The sequence below is a fragment of the Coffea arabica genome, chromosome 1e, assembly GCF_036785885.1.
Source record: "Coffea arabica cultivar ET-39 chromosome 1e, Coffea Arabica ET-39 HiFi, whole genome shotgun sequence".
Classification (NCBI taxonomy): domain Eukaryota; kingdom Viridiplantae; phylum Streptophyta; class Magnoliopsida; order Gentianales; family Rubiaceae; genus Coffea; species Coffea arabica.
Genome location: NC_092311.1, coordinates 46,472,882 through 46,486,467, shown reverse-complemented (window position 1 = coordinate 46,486,467; position 13,586 = coordinate 46,472,882). Strand labels below are relative to the sequence as shown.

The following is a 13,586-nucleotide window of genomic DNA, read 5'->3' as shown; positions in this document are numbered from 1 at the left end:
TTCAGAAAATCAGAAGGGAAGGAAAGCAGGAAGAAATTAATCATGTCTATTTGTCTGTACGATAAATCATTTGTAGCCACAATAACAATGCCGTTGCCTGGAAGATCTTTATGGGTTTTCCTTCCCTAGTGGCAAGGCAATCCGGGGGGATCAACAATTGCAACGGAAATCAGCTAGATTGTTTGAGAAATAAGTTAACAAGAAGTTGAAATCTTGCAATTCTTTTCAATTTCAAGAAGAGGCGGCCCCATTTTCGAACTTCGATACTTTTTTTCTTATTTGTAATCAGACAATTGCAACCTTACCATTGTCTTGTGTTTGTGCATCAAAAATTTTGCAAAATATAGAGTACTACTATAAGTTTTTGCAGAGTGGCACAAAAGTTGAGGATTCTTTGGAATCAATCAAGTGTTAGATTTTGAAAATATGTGTTTTGCGTGAAGGGAAAAACTTTCAATCATCCAAATCCTAGATTTTGAAATTTGTAAAATTGCTTTGGCAGGAAAATAGTTGCTCTAACATCATCGCAAGCCTTCAAATTACATAGCGAAAATGACAAAAAAACTCTCTCTTATGGTAACTTTCCATTTCAAATTTTTACTAACAACATAAATTAAATTTACATTAGTGCTATAAATTCTTAAAAGTTTTGCACCTATACACTAAAAAAAAAAAATTAAGAAAGTGGAAGAGTTTATAATTATGTTTCCTCATGGGATTGTTTCCTATGTTTTTTTTTTTTGTCATCTGCAACGATAACTATCTAATCCACTTATATTCCTACTTTACGGAGAAAATATTTATATGAAAATTGAGGAGTGAATCACCGTATTAAATAAGTGCACTACTGCATTCTCTGAATTTTTTAAGAACAAAAAACAGTTTGCTTTGGTTTTTTGTGAGCCGATCAGGGTTTTTCCTGGCCATTGGACACATAATTGGACAAGTATTGGTCAAAGACAGCAGCGTGTTTGGCGTGAAATGTTATACAATCATTTCATTTTTTGATAAAAGTGGTAAAACACTACTTATGCATGGTTAAGTAAAATCATTAGGCGTGGTTTGCCATTTGTCACGTCTACAGTCTACATGGGCCTCCACTGTCACCCTCAAGTATATGTAACCCCTCGACATTCTCCATTGGGCCAATGTTGCAGGCTGGTCCACTAGTCAAACTGCATTGGTCTAGCAACGATTATTTTACCAGATCCCTTTTTTTTTTCTAAGCATTATTTTACCAGTTCCTAACCTCGTACTAGAAAATTATATTGAAGGAATTGACACATTCATGATTTCGAGCAGCTAATGTTGAATGATCTTGAACAAATCATACAACATGGGTAAAATATTAATTGTTGTTTGTTTAACCCTTTGACTAATTGGTAGCACTAATTGCTTGACAAGGTAATAGTACTTGGAATTGTTAATGGGTTAGATCAGTTCGATGCTGATCGGTTCGATTCGGACAAAAAAAAAATGCCACGCCTTGTGCATAGTTATTAAATCCGGATCAACTCGACAATTGAACTGGTCAAATTTGTGGACTCATAATGGAACCGGACCGGTTTAGCAATTGAATTGGAATTACAGATGATTCGCTTTAAACCATTTGACCCAAACGGTCAAACTGGTGAGCCGTTAAATCCGGTGATTTTTTATGAACTTGGTGGGTTTTGGAAATTTTTTCTAAAATTACTTTTTTACCTAATTTTTTAATTTGACTAGCCACACTAACATGGGCATTGTCGTCTTTTTGACAATTAGATGAGAAAATTGAAAAGAAATTTGGGAATTAAGGTTTCTTTCTTTATTTGACACTTGGATTTATCATTTATATTTGTGTATAATATCAATATGAATTTATGAACTAAGGAACACGTATGGGTATAACTTGTGTGTGTATGAACTATGAAATATGAATAAGTTATGACTTGTTAACATTTTAAGAATTTTTGTACTTATATTATAATTTATATATTTATTTAATTATATTATATATTTTTATTATATAGTATGACCCAACGGTTCAATCAGTGACACATCGGTTGAACCACTGACTCGTCAACTCTATCCTCCTACTAGGTTAATGCCCCGAGTTGGTTTTAATAAGGGAAAATAGTTCAAAACGTCCCTTACATTTTATAAAATGACTTTTTCGTCCCTCATTTTTAAAAATGTAATTTTACGTCACTTACAAATTCACATTAGTCAAATTTGATCCCTATGTAAGTTTCCGACTAATTTTTAGCCGGAATATATCACGTGCTTTGCATGTGATTATTTTTTAGGGGTAAAATTGTCAAATCAAAATTTACATAATCCATCTGTAGTCCCTTAAATTTCACAAAATGAATTGTTTTGTCTCTCATATTTCACAAAATAAAATTTTTCATCCCTCACAATTCACAAAATGAATTTTTTCATCTCTCATTGACTATATATATGAATAGTTTTTTTTAAAATTCATGTATATATCTACTTAATTTCACCAGAATAGTACGAATAGTATGTAATATATCTCTATTTGATTTCACATAAACAAACTAATTGTAGTTGTACATATGCTAATCAATAGATATATACATGGGTTTAAATCTAATAATTTTGTTTTAAACCCATATATATTTATATTTGATTTCACCATGTAAATTTATTCAATATTTGTAACCTTTTCTATTTTGGTAATAATTTATTTATTAAGTTGTGTAATAAGACCATCTAATTAATCAGTGTTAATTCGAATTCTATAGTTATGCTAACAAATTGCAATTTAAATATGAAATTTTTACTTGCTACTTTTAAGACCAACACTTGAATTTCTTACCTTATGATTATCTTAAAATTTGAAAGTATTAATCACTTACTTCATTTTGTCATACTTTTCCTTTGTTTATTTTCTATCCAAATTTAATTCGATATAAATGTTTGATAATGTTTAGAATTAAATATCTTCTTTGTTTTGAATTTTTGAGTAAAAGGAATGAACATGAGTAAAAAAACTAACAATTTTTTTTAAACCTCTGTATATATCTATTTTAATTTCACTTGAACAATACGTTCAGGTGAAATCAAATAGAAATATATTACATGATATTCATATTGTTCAGGTGAAATCAAATAGATATATATTAGTTTTAAAAAAAAAGTTATTCGTACACATGATCAATGAGGGACGGAAAAATTTATTTTGTAAAATATGAGGGATGAAAAAAATTTATTTTGTGAAATGTGAGGAACGAAACAATTCATTTTGTGAAATGTGAGGGTTAAAAAAATTCATTTTATAATATGTAAGGGACTATGGATCGGGTAATGTAAACTTTGATTTTGATAATTTTGCCTTTCAAAAATGATTACAAGTAAGACACGTGGTGGATTCCGACAAAAAATTAGTCAGAAATCTAGATAGGGACCAAATTTAACCAATATGAATTTGTAAGGGACGTAAAAGTACACTTTTAAAAGTGGGGAACGCAAAAAATTATTTTGCAAAATGTGAGGGACGTTTTGAATGATTTTTTTTTTAATAACTATCGACTTGTGTATAATTAGATTTGATAGAGTTTGAGCATAAATTCAAGATTCGATTTAAGCGTGAGTTAGGTCTGAATTTCATTAAACTCAACAACACACACACTATGAAAGTCTGTCACTAACAACACACACACACACACCAACGTGTATAGTTTAGTAGTTTCATATAATATAATTCATACTATTCATAATTTATATATAGTTGTAAGCTTAAAAATAATATCGTCTATATAATACATAATAATAATATAGTTGCTGTGTGAGTTTGGATCGAGCTCGAAATAAGTTCAAAATCTTAACACCTTTGTGAACCAATTATGAGTCTTATAAATATTAGTTCGAAATCAAAACTTCGAAGGTCCTAAGTTTTTTTTTTTTTGGCTACTTTGTGTGAGCCAAGCTTGGACAACCCACCCTTGTAACACTAAAAGTTAAAGCAGGAAATGGAGAGATTAGAATATTAGTACTAGTATGAAAGTAAGTAAAAGAGAAAAAGAAAAAAGCAGTAATAAAAGTTTAGAAAGGGAATTGCACAGCTGCAAAAGCCAGCGGTAGTAGAACTCGTATAGTATATGGAGTGGTATAGCATAGTATAGGCAGTAGCCCGGCCACGAAGAAACGGCCATATCCTGACTGTCCGTCAAAAATAACGTCCGGGAAACCGGTGAAGTGGTGTAGTCAGGAGGGAGCAGAGGTGGGTGTTGAGCTGGGTTCAGAGACTGAAACAGAGGGGCAAGTGGAAATCAGAGTTTGATTCCATTTCCAGTGTCCATATCGATGGATCCTCGTTTCCTTTATTTTCTCTCACATTGATGATTACTCCTGTTTGGTTATTGTCCTTTTCTCCTTCCTCTTCTGTTCACTTCTCTTGTCTTGTGTACTCTTCTTATCTGCCTTCTTTTCCCTGTTCCTGTCTACAATCTACACTAGTACCCTGTACCACTCCCCCTCGTGACGTCCGTCCATTAACAACATTCCCGTTATCAATCCCACTCCCATTAACTCCATTCCCATTCCATACATTACCAACAACAAATGGACTAAATCCCTCTCTCTTTCTTCTCTGTTTCTCCTCTTCGGAAAACAAACGCAAACACTTGCCTTTCATTGACTTCCGTGGCGTCTCGTAGCCGTTTCACACACAATACACGCTTAAGAAAACACAGTCGGACTCAGCCTACTCAGACTTGTTCATAAATCAGGTGATGTCTTGTGAGAATAAAGTAAAGATCATGTATCCATTGCTTTTGGTGTTTGGATTTCTTGCTCTTGCCTGTTCTGTCGTAGTAGAAATAGAATCAAGCACGTGTGATTGTGCATTATGATAATCTGATGATGGGTTTTAAATCAACAATCAACTCAGACCCCTTCTGTTTAGATTAAATCTTGGGAGTTGATCTCAACTTGGACTTTTTTAGATGATCTTGTTCTTCTTAGTTCATAAAGTTACACTAAGTTGCGAGAAAAGATATAGATGGGGATCAAGGGGTTTTGATTTCATTGATCAAGCTAAAGAATTCTACCTCAAACCATGTATGTTACCCCCTCAGGCACACGGCGGTATGTGAAACGAATCACACTTGGAAAAGTGTGGAGATCTAAGCTAGACTAGCAGTAGGAGGTGTAGGGGAAAAACTGATTTGCGTCGTGCAAGAAAGAGGGGATATTGGTCGCCTTGTCAGTTTGGATATCCTAAATCTGCTCTGCAGCAGCAGCCAGCAGGAGAAATAGGGAATGTTGGGGTTTGCGGCTTCCCTGTTAATGCACTGGCATTGTCCAAATGTGAATGCGTATTGTATGCCAAAACACCAGTCATTGTAGTGTATAATGCCCAGCAAACATTTGTCGTGACTGGAGTTTGGTCCAAGCAGGGCCCAAAAGATGTTTTCTTTTTCGCTTACAATCATCCCCTACAAAGTTTCCTTCTTTCTCATTAGTGATTAGACCCCATCCATGTCTCGCAACAAAAAATTACTTTTTCTTACCGTACACTAACTGCTTTAATTATTCACTTTGATCTGATTGTTTTCGTCTTCAATTCTACATTTGCCTAACCTCTAGTGCTCGTAGTGTTCTATCAAATTTATCCATTTGCGGGTCTTGCGTTACTTGCAATTAGAAATTGCGTAACTAAGGAAGTCATTCCATTTTCTGACGGTAATCTCATTTATTTGTTGCAGTGCATGCAGAAGCAAATTTGCTCTGTGTTTGATGTGGCTTTCTTTTTTGGTGAAGGAGGTAAATTTGATTCTTTTCTTGAAGCAGAGGAGGTTTGTCAACTTTTAACTGGCCAGTAACTAGTTGGTAACTAAGGAGCAGACTCTCGTTTTTATAAAGAATTAGACTACTTTCAAAATGCTTTCGTATGAGCAAGATCCTGATGTTGTTCGGTGGGGTCTTCAGCTATTTGACGGTGATCCATACTCTAACTGTGGCTATTGTAGCACTATCCCTCAAAATAACACAGGATGCTATGAAAATCACTATGGTTCAGTATTTAGTAACGTAGAGGAAAATGAGCTGGCTGCAAACTCACTTGAACAACAATTTTCTTATTTTACACTTACCGACCAGCCACAAGATTTCCTCCAAGGAGTGGAAAATGCACAGACATCTTGTTATCAACAACAGTGGTTCAATCAGTCTATGGAAAACTACCCATTCGGTAATGGAATTCACCAAGAATCAGTTATAGCTTTGATCACTTCATCTTCCTGCTGTATGTTATTCTGATCAATTCTTGCATTACTTTTGTTAGATGAGAATGGTAATGAAGAGGAAACAGACTTGGTAACTTCCAGTGCATATCCTACTCCTGGAGGAGAGTCATATTCTGGTGAATGGTCATACTCAACGGAACTCATGGATGAGAATGCTCTGGATGGTGAATTAGGCAGAAGGTTGAACCAAATGGTTCCAATTCCTGTAAGTGTAGCATCTGAATGGATATTCTCTTTATTACTAAAAACCTAGTAGAGTATACTTTGTCATTCATGCAACTGGAAATGCGTTTTGAAACTGTTCCTCACTTTTACAATCACATATTCTTTTTTAACTGATGTGCTTCCTAATTTTTCAATGTGGAACCAAGTTACAAGTAGCTGCACCTTTAATGTGGAGTTCTAAATGTCTATTTATCAAGGTCCTGATTTTGTGCAGCACATCCCTAGAATTAATGGAGATATACCATCTCTCGACGAAGCAACTTTAGATCATCAAAGGCTTCTGGAAAGGTATTTGTTTTTACTTTTGGGACACAGCCAAATAAAACAGGCATATGTTCAAAGATAGAGAACCAGTTTTATATATTAATATTAGCAATATTCAAGAAACCTGTCTCCTGGTCTCAATACTTGGCAGAACCTCTTGGGTTAACTGATACTACTGAACTCTTTCTGGGGAACGGTGATATACTTCAAGCAATGGCCTCCAGTGAGGATATGTGTTTTAGTGCCTATTATGTTTTACCAAGACCACATAGACTAATTTTTAGCTTTTGAGTACACATCAATTCATGTATTATTATTGAACTTGGTAAGTTTTACTTATAAGATTGCAGGTTTACCAGCTGGTAGAGTGTAAAATTCAAGGTGATGGTAATTGCCAGGTTAGTTCTCTTACTTCTTTGAAGCCTAGCAAAGGAATTTCATTTGGTACTGTGCATATAAGCAAATGAAACTGCAGAAAATAAACAACTATTTTGTGAAAGATAACAACCTTTAAAAGGAAAATAGTTGAAGAATTCTCTTTTCACTGATCCAATTTGTCACTGGTGAAGAGTCTTTGATGAAATTGACTATAAACAAAAGTCCAAGATGAAATCTCAAAAAGCTCCAAATTAAGCTTCATTGTAATATTCTGATTAGACATAACATTGACAAAAGCCAGTCATCAAATGTTGCTAAACACCTCGTACGAGGCCCTGTAACTAGATTAGCTGCAGTTGTCAACTGCCTGCTTGTTCGTTCTGATGCCTTCCGACTATCTTCTGGTATTTATAGCTTATGTTGAATTAGAAAAGTTTTTTCTGGGAACATTTTTTTGCACAGTGGATCTTTATCTCAAAACTCTTTGAAAGATACCATTCTTTTATTTATTGAAAGCTTTTTTGTTCACTTTTCTCTGTACTCTACTGAGTACATTATAAACTGCCTTACAATGACCTATAGACAGCTGATGGTTATCATTCTTTTTCCTTTTGCAAGTTTCGAGCTCTATCAGATCAATTTTACCGAACTCCTGAGCATCATGAGTTTGTGAGACAAGAAGTTGTGGACCAGGTTAGTGTACTGTTTACATAGTTCTTGAGGTCATCATATCACCTTGAAATTATGAATTTGTTCTTTTCTGATTGATTACGTATTCTTCGAAAATTACATTGAATAACCAGCTGAAGTCATGCCCAGAGACTTATGAAGGATATGTTCCTATGGCTTACGATGATTATTTGGAGAAGATGTCCAAGTACTCTTCTGACCTTGCATGTTAAATAATCTACTGCTGGATAGAATGTGACCAATCTTGTCTAACACTGGATATCTATATTAGGAATGGTGAGTGGGGTGATCATGTGACTTTACAAGCTGCTGCAGATTCGGTAATTCTTGCTTGATTTTCTGCCCCACAGACAACAGCAAAATACCTCATTGAAACTTTATGCTTCCACGTTGTTAGATATCAATGGGTCCACCAGTATAGAAATTATTTGTTGAAAGTTTGTTTTCTTTTCTCCAATCATATGTTGAAATGTTGGTGTTTGCTGTGTCCAGTTACTATGTCAACTTCAACAGCATTTAGAAACTCTTTCTAGTAAATGTTTTTTTGTCTTTGAAATTTTGCTTGGAGGATGCATTTTCAGGAGTTCTGTAGGGTTATGTTGCCATGCATGATGTACTTCTTCATGTATAAGATGTCTGACAACCTGAATTCTGTCCGTTTGCTAAAGGCCTTGCATGCCCAATTAACAACTGATCTTAATGTTGCTAAGTGTAATCACTTAGACCAAACACTTATGCGTTCTGATACGCGTTAATGATTTGCTGCAGTATGGTGTAAAAATATTTGTCATAACTTCGTTCAAGGACACCTGTTACATTGAGATACTACCCAGCATTCAAAAATCTGAACGAGGTATAGTACATGTTTCACTGAAGTCTTTATCTAGACTTATAAGCTGGGTGGTTAATTAATCGTTACTCTGTTTAAGCAGCTATCCATGTATATGTTATTGCCTTAGTTAGGCAACAGATGTCCGCTAGCTTTTTCCTGTGCTCAGCTTAGTTCTAAAACTTACTAAATTACCTCAATAGATGAATTGAGTTGTAAGCAAATGTTTCCTTTTAGTCTATTAATGAAGGAACATACTATTGATTGTAAAAATATGCCCTTATTTTGTAATTATTTGGACATGATACTGTAACTTCACCTTGTTTTTGGGATCCTTGATCTCATCTCTGAGCTTTAAGAGCATTTTTGTCTTTCAGTTATTGCACCATTGAGAAAAGTTGTTTTCATACACAATTCACTTGTCTTGGATATTTTGCTGGAAACTTCAGAGTCTGGACTTATACATGGTGCTCTACTTGCAGTTATATTCTTGAGCTTCTGGGCTGAGGTTCACTACAACTCGATATACCCTGAAGGAGGTACATCCTAGTTTTCTAGGTCAAAATTTCTCACCTCATATGATAGGGGTTATAAAGAATCCTCAACTGAATCACTTTTAGTAATCGAATCCTGTCAATGCTTTGGCATGGGCATATACTTCCCAGGAGTGAACAGAAGCAGAAAGATGCATCTTGCTCAAACTTATAAAAGCTTCTTTTCTAGGCACAAAAACTAGAAATAGACAAGTGCAAGGATTAGATGGATTCCACACTGACCTTAACTTTTCTTGTTCTTTCGGTTGTCATTTTTGTACTTCAGATTTAACCACATTTGGGACTAAGAGAAAGAAGAGGCGATCATTTCCTCGCCAGGAGCATTTCGAAACACCAGATGATTGCAGTTGAGAAAATATGGTAATAGAACTACTTGAAGCTATAGATTTCTAAATCCATTTTGCAGTTGAGGAATAATGTAAAAGGTTGATGCTTTTCCCTTCTTCCTTGTTCCCCTCAGATTCGAGATATAGCAGCTGTCTTGCACCTGCAAAACCTGCCGTGCTGCCATGCCGAACTCTTTATCATTGTCAATTCGTGCCAGACAAAGCAAGCATGATATCAATTGTATCGATTCATAAATGTAAAGATTTCTGTTCTTTGCAACACTGGTGCGCCAATAATGTTTCCCATGTGAACAGGCACGTCTTCTTGATAATTGGCAGAATGTTGTCTTCATCTAATCTCAATTTTGTTAATATGGATAGAATCCTGTATTCCTGTTCTTCATACTGGATGCTTTGTTGCGCAATATTTTCAGGTTCAGTTTAACAACAATATTTCAGGGCTTCTAGTTTAGACTTCAGATACCTTGTTCTTTTCTTTCAAATCGCCTAAGCACTAATAATTACAGGTAACCAATGTGGTCAGACAGCTCAATCCTCGTCCTGACCTTTGCAATCTTGGGCTTTGTTTGGGAATTATATACTAGTTTACAAGCTTGGGTATAAAGTGTGAACGACTATTGGCCAAGTACAATAAGCACACAGGAAAACAAAAACAATTTCGAGTTTGTCCTAATTTTTCTTGATTTCCCATCCATGGATAACAGATTTTATAAAATTGATTTGTTATTTGTTTCAAAAAATTACAACAGAAGCAGAATTTTCTGTGTGAAAACATATGATTCCTGCATAAATTGAGTTTAGCTTAAAAAAAGGGTTTTAAAATTAGAAGTGTTTAAATGAAAGTTAAAACAATGTGCCATCACAAGTGAAAAAAGAAAAAACACTTGTCTCCAAAATCCAGCTCATTTGATAAAGATATTAATTAGGTAATCGTGAAGTTCCTAATTACTTACTTATGATAAAGATATTAATTAATTAGATAATTAAGAAGGCTCTAATTATTTGAGATTATAGCCTTGACGACTTAGAATAGTGGGTGATTATAAGGTCTCGAAATAGATAAAATTTCTCTTTAATTAGATGACTATGAGATCCTAATTTGACTTTCAAGCCAAGTTTGAAGCCATCTCATCCCTCTATCAAAGGCTTAAATTCTCCAAAGTAGAGAGGGGGGGGGGAAGAAATAGGTACTTTTATCTTAAGTTTTCTTGTTTTGGTAAGTCTCCTTTTTATTTGCCAAAAAAACTCCTTTTTATTTTTTCTCACAAGTCACAACACTACTTTTTTTTTCTTGTTTTGTTAAAACTCCTTCTTATTTGACCCCAAAAAAAAAAACTCCTTATTTTTCTCATAAATCACAACTTAGAAAACATTGGAGAAGAAAAAATTAATAGTCCACTAAAACACACACAGAGGAGTTGCTAGTTAAAAACTTAAAATAGAAACATTAAACATGGAAAAGCAAAACAACGTAAAAACGCACAACCTGGGACTCAATCAAACGCTCGGTTCTGTTTCTCTTCTCCACTAGGGTTCTCACTCGTCGTCTGCTAAGGTCAGCCTTCTCTCTGTGTATCTCCATCAATTTTGTACTATATTTAAGTAAAAAATTCTCGTTTTTGTTTGGTGAAGAATAATACATTTTCAATGAATGCGCCTGATTAAACCATCTGGACCCCTAAATTGTGGATCATGTTGTTTCACTTGATAAATCCTTTTAATGCATCAATCACACATCAATTTTGCTTGTTCTTTAACTATATTCAGAAAATCTCATCTGGGAGTGTGTATGAAGGAAAGTAAGTTGGAAAATAGGATGAGAACATTAGGTACTAGAAGAATGGTTAGAGGGAAATTAAATCTGACTTTTGTTATTAAGAAATTAGAAGGATTATTGCTCACATCTAACATTATTTTGCGCAAGAATTATAGGTCAAACTTTAACGATTGCTTTGTTTGGGAACGAAAAACGTTAGCTTCTACTTGAATTGCTGCACTAAAAGATGGTGGAAATTACATGAGCCTAGTCCGATGTCTTTTTCACAATTTTGGTACTTCTCCATGCTGGGCATTTTGCTGAAAATTTCTTGTATACAAATTCCTCCCCCGGGTCCCCTGTTTTTTCCCATTTCTGCAAAAATACTTGTTAGAAAAAGATTCACTTTTTTCTTCTTCTCTTTGTTTCCTTTCCTGTAAAAAGTCCCAAACGGAGCGAAGTTTGATTTTTTTTTAGTGTTTTTTCTTTGCTTCCAATTTTTTCAACTCTCGCAGCTACTTTAAAGGCCAGAGAATTGCATGTTTCATTACCATCCTGAGAACTGTGGCCAAATTATAAATTGTGTGAAAGGCTAAATTAGGAACGAAGATTTTAAACAATATATGTAATGCCAGTTTTTATATGTCATGATGATGAAGTATCGTTTTATGTTCCTGCAATCAGTAAAATCATAAAGCAGTTATTGGTTTTTGTGAAGAGGTTGGGTGATTGGAGCGGAGAAGAAGCTATTACCTCCTGTGTGTAACCTCTTCACAGAATGCTGCAACCTAACTAACTCTCATTGATGTCACCTAGCTTTTTTTTTCCCTTATATATATATATGTGCGCGCGCCCGCGTAAACAGTGGATCAATTAACAATGCTCACATGTTCATTGCTGTGGCAATTAACAGGTTGCTTCAATTTTGAAGTGTTGCATTGATGTTAATCCATGTTACTCTTTAGTTTATATTTCTCATAGGCAAATCTGGTGGTTTGTTGAGAAGTAAATGTTTCCCCCTTGCTAGATATACGTGTGTTAAGAACTTGTGACTTTGAATGAAATGTCTCCTTGTTTAGGTTGAAGCAATGGGCGTACTGTTTAGACAAGATTTTTGTTCTTTTCCTTAGAAATGGCTATCACAGTGGACCAAGGTGAAGAACTTGAGTCTGGACCAGCTGATTGGACAGATTCAGAAGAGACAATTTTAATTCACTTAATGCTGAAAGAGATACAGAAAGGAAATAAACCTTTCACTACTTTTACAAAGACAGGCTGGAATAATATTGAAGCTGGGTTTAAAGAGAAGACTGGCAAGAGATACAGCCATCCACAGTTTAGAAATAAGTTCAATCAGATGAGGATACGCTATTTTGATTTCTGTATGCTGTCAAAAGAACCTGGTTTCACTTTGGACCCTGTGCTGGGTAAGCTGGATGCAACTGATGATGTCTGGAAATCAGCCATCAAGGTTAGTGCTGATATGGATGTACAAAGCATGACTATTTTCTTTTGAAATTTCTGAATATATGACATGTTGAACTGCTTTCGTTTTAGGCAAACAAGAAGACAAAGAGATTCAGGAGAAGAGGGTGCCCTCTGTACAATGAGTTGGGGGTTATTTATGGTGAACCAGTGGGAAAGTCCACAAATGTTTCTCAGGTAGCTCAATGCTCTCTGGATACGGATGTTAAGTGTTTAGAAGATCAATCAACTAATGCTAGTCCATCGGAATCAGTTCGTGGAAGTAGTGACAACGAAGATTATCCTTCAAGAAGTGTCAGGCAACGTTGTCAAAAGTTGCCCTCCTTGAGGAATGAAGTACAAGAGGTGAAGGATTTGAGGCCGATTGTTGATGGCGGAGCTTTAGAGTCCACTCAAATTATAGTTCCTAGCAGTACAGCCAATAAGAAACATACTGACGTTGCCTACCTGCAGACACCCGCCACGAACCATGTCGGAACACTTCAATCTAGCAGCCCCTTTTCAATCACGAATTGTGTGAAGTGCCTGGAGTCCATCCAAGGGATTGATGCTACCACTTACCTGAAGGCAATCAAAATGTTCAAAGATGTTGATTGGAGGGAGATGTTCATGGCTATGTCAGGCGAAAGAAGACTCGATTGGTTGGCAAGCTTGGATTGAACTTGGTAGCAGTTGAATTTGTGTAGTTATCTAGTTACTGTACTTATGTGATCGCACTAAATCTGGACTAATGGGTGCGGTGCGGTGCGGTGTTTACCTTTGTGCATAATGTTAGATATTACCATAAAAAGATTTGATGCATAA

At 35.3% G+C, this 13,586-nt stretch overlaps 2 protein-coding genes across 3 annotated transcripts; both read left to right on the top strand.

The window, feature by feature from the left end:
- Window positions 1–4,417: 4,417 nt before the first annotated feature.
- LOC113707431 (OVARIAN TUMOR DOMAIN-containing deubiquitinating enzyme 12-like) lies at window positions 4,418–9,877 on the top strand. Its single transcript, XM_027229766.2, has 12 exons — window positions 4,418–4,736; window positions 5,715–6,199; window positions 6,293–6,459; window positions 6,694–6,767; window positions 7,087–7,141; window positions 7,740–7,814; window positions 7,925–7,998; window positions 8,083–8,131; window positions 8,580–8,664; window positions 9,123–9,179; window positions 9,460–9,554; window positions 9,655–9,877. The coding sequence occupies exons 2-11, from the start codon at window positions 5,890–5,892 to the stop codon at window positions 9,543–9,545; spliced, it is 1,032 nt and encodes a 343-aa protein (XP_027085567.1). The 5' UTR covers window positions 4,418–4,736; window positions 5,715–5,889; the 3' UTR covers window positions 9,546–9,554; window positions 9,655–9,877.
- A 1,041-nt stretch (window positions 9,878–10,918) lies between these two features.
- LOC113707420 (L10-interacting MYB domain-containing protein) lies at window positions 10,919–13,586 on the top strand. 2 transcript variants are annotated; one of them, XM_027229756.2, is made up of 3 exons: window positions 10,919–11,096; window positions 12,428–12,768; window positions 12,855–13,586. In XM_027229756.2, exons 2-3 carry the CDS (start codon window positions 12,430–12,432, stop codon window positions 13,440–13,442), a joined length of 927 nt encoding a protein of 308 aa, XP_027085557.1. In that variant the 5' UTR covers window positions 10,919–11,096; window positions 12,428–12,429; the 3' UTR covers window positions 13,443–13,586. The 2 variants fall into 2 exon arrangements, with proteins under 2 accessions (XP_027085557.1, XP_027085549.1); XM_027229748.2 differs by having other exon boundaries at window positions 10,922–11,096; window positions 12,377–12,768.

What these genes read in the sequence shown, in the direction of transcription:
- LOC113707431 (XM_027229766.2), top strand. Translation starts at nt 5,890, where the DNA reads ATGCTTTCGTATGAGCAAGATCCTGATGTTGTTCGGTGGGGTCTTCAG. An exon ending in TATGGAAAACTACCCATTCG is followed by an intron (nt 6,200 to 6,292) that starts GTAATGGAATTC and finishes TACTTTTGTTAG; the next exon opens with ATGAGAATGGTAATGAAGAG. An exon ending in CATCAAAGGCTTCTGGAAAG is followed by an intron (nt 6,768 to 7,086) that starts GTATTTGTTTTT and finishes TTTACTTATAAG; the next exon opens with ATTGCAGGTTTACCAGCTGG.
- LOC113707420 (XM_027229756.2), top strand. Translation starts at nt 12,430, where the DNA reads ATGGCTATCACAGTGGACCAAGGTGAAGAACTTGAGTCTGGACCAGCT. An exon ending in TCTGGAAATCAGCCATCAAG is followed by an intron (nt 12,769 to 12,854) that starts GTTAGTGCTGAT and finishes CTTTCGTTTTAG; the next exon opens with GCAAACAAGAAGACAAAGAG.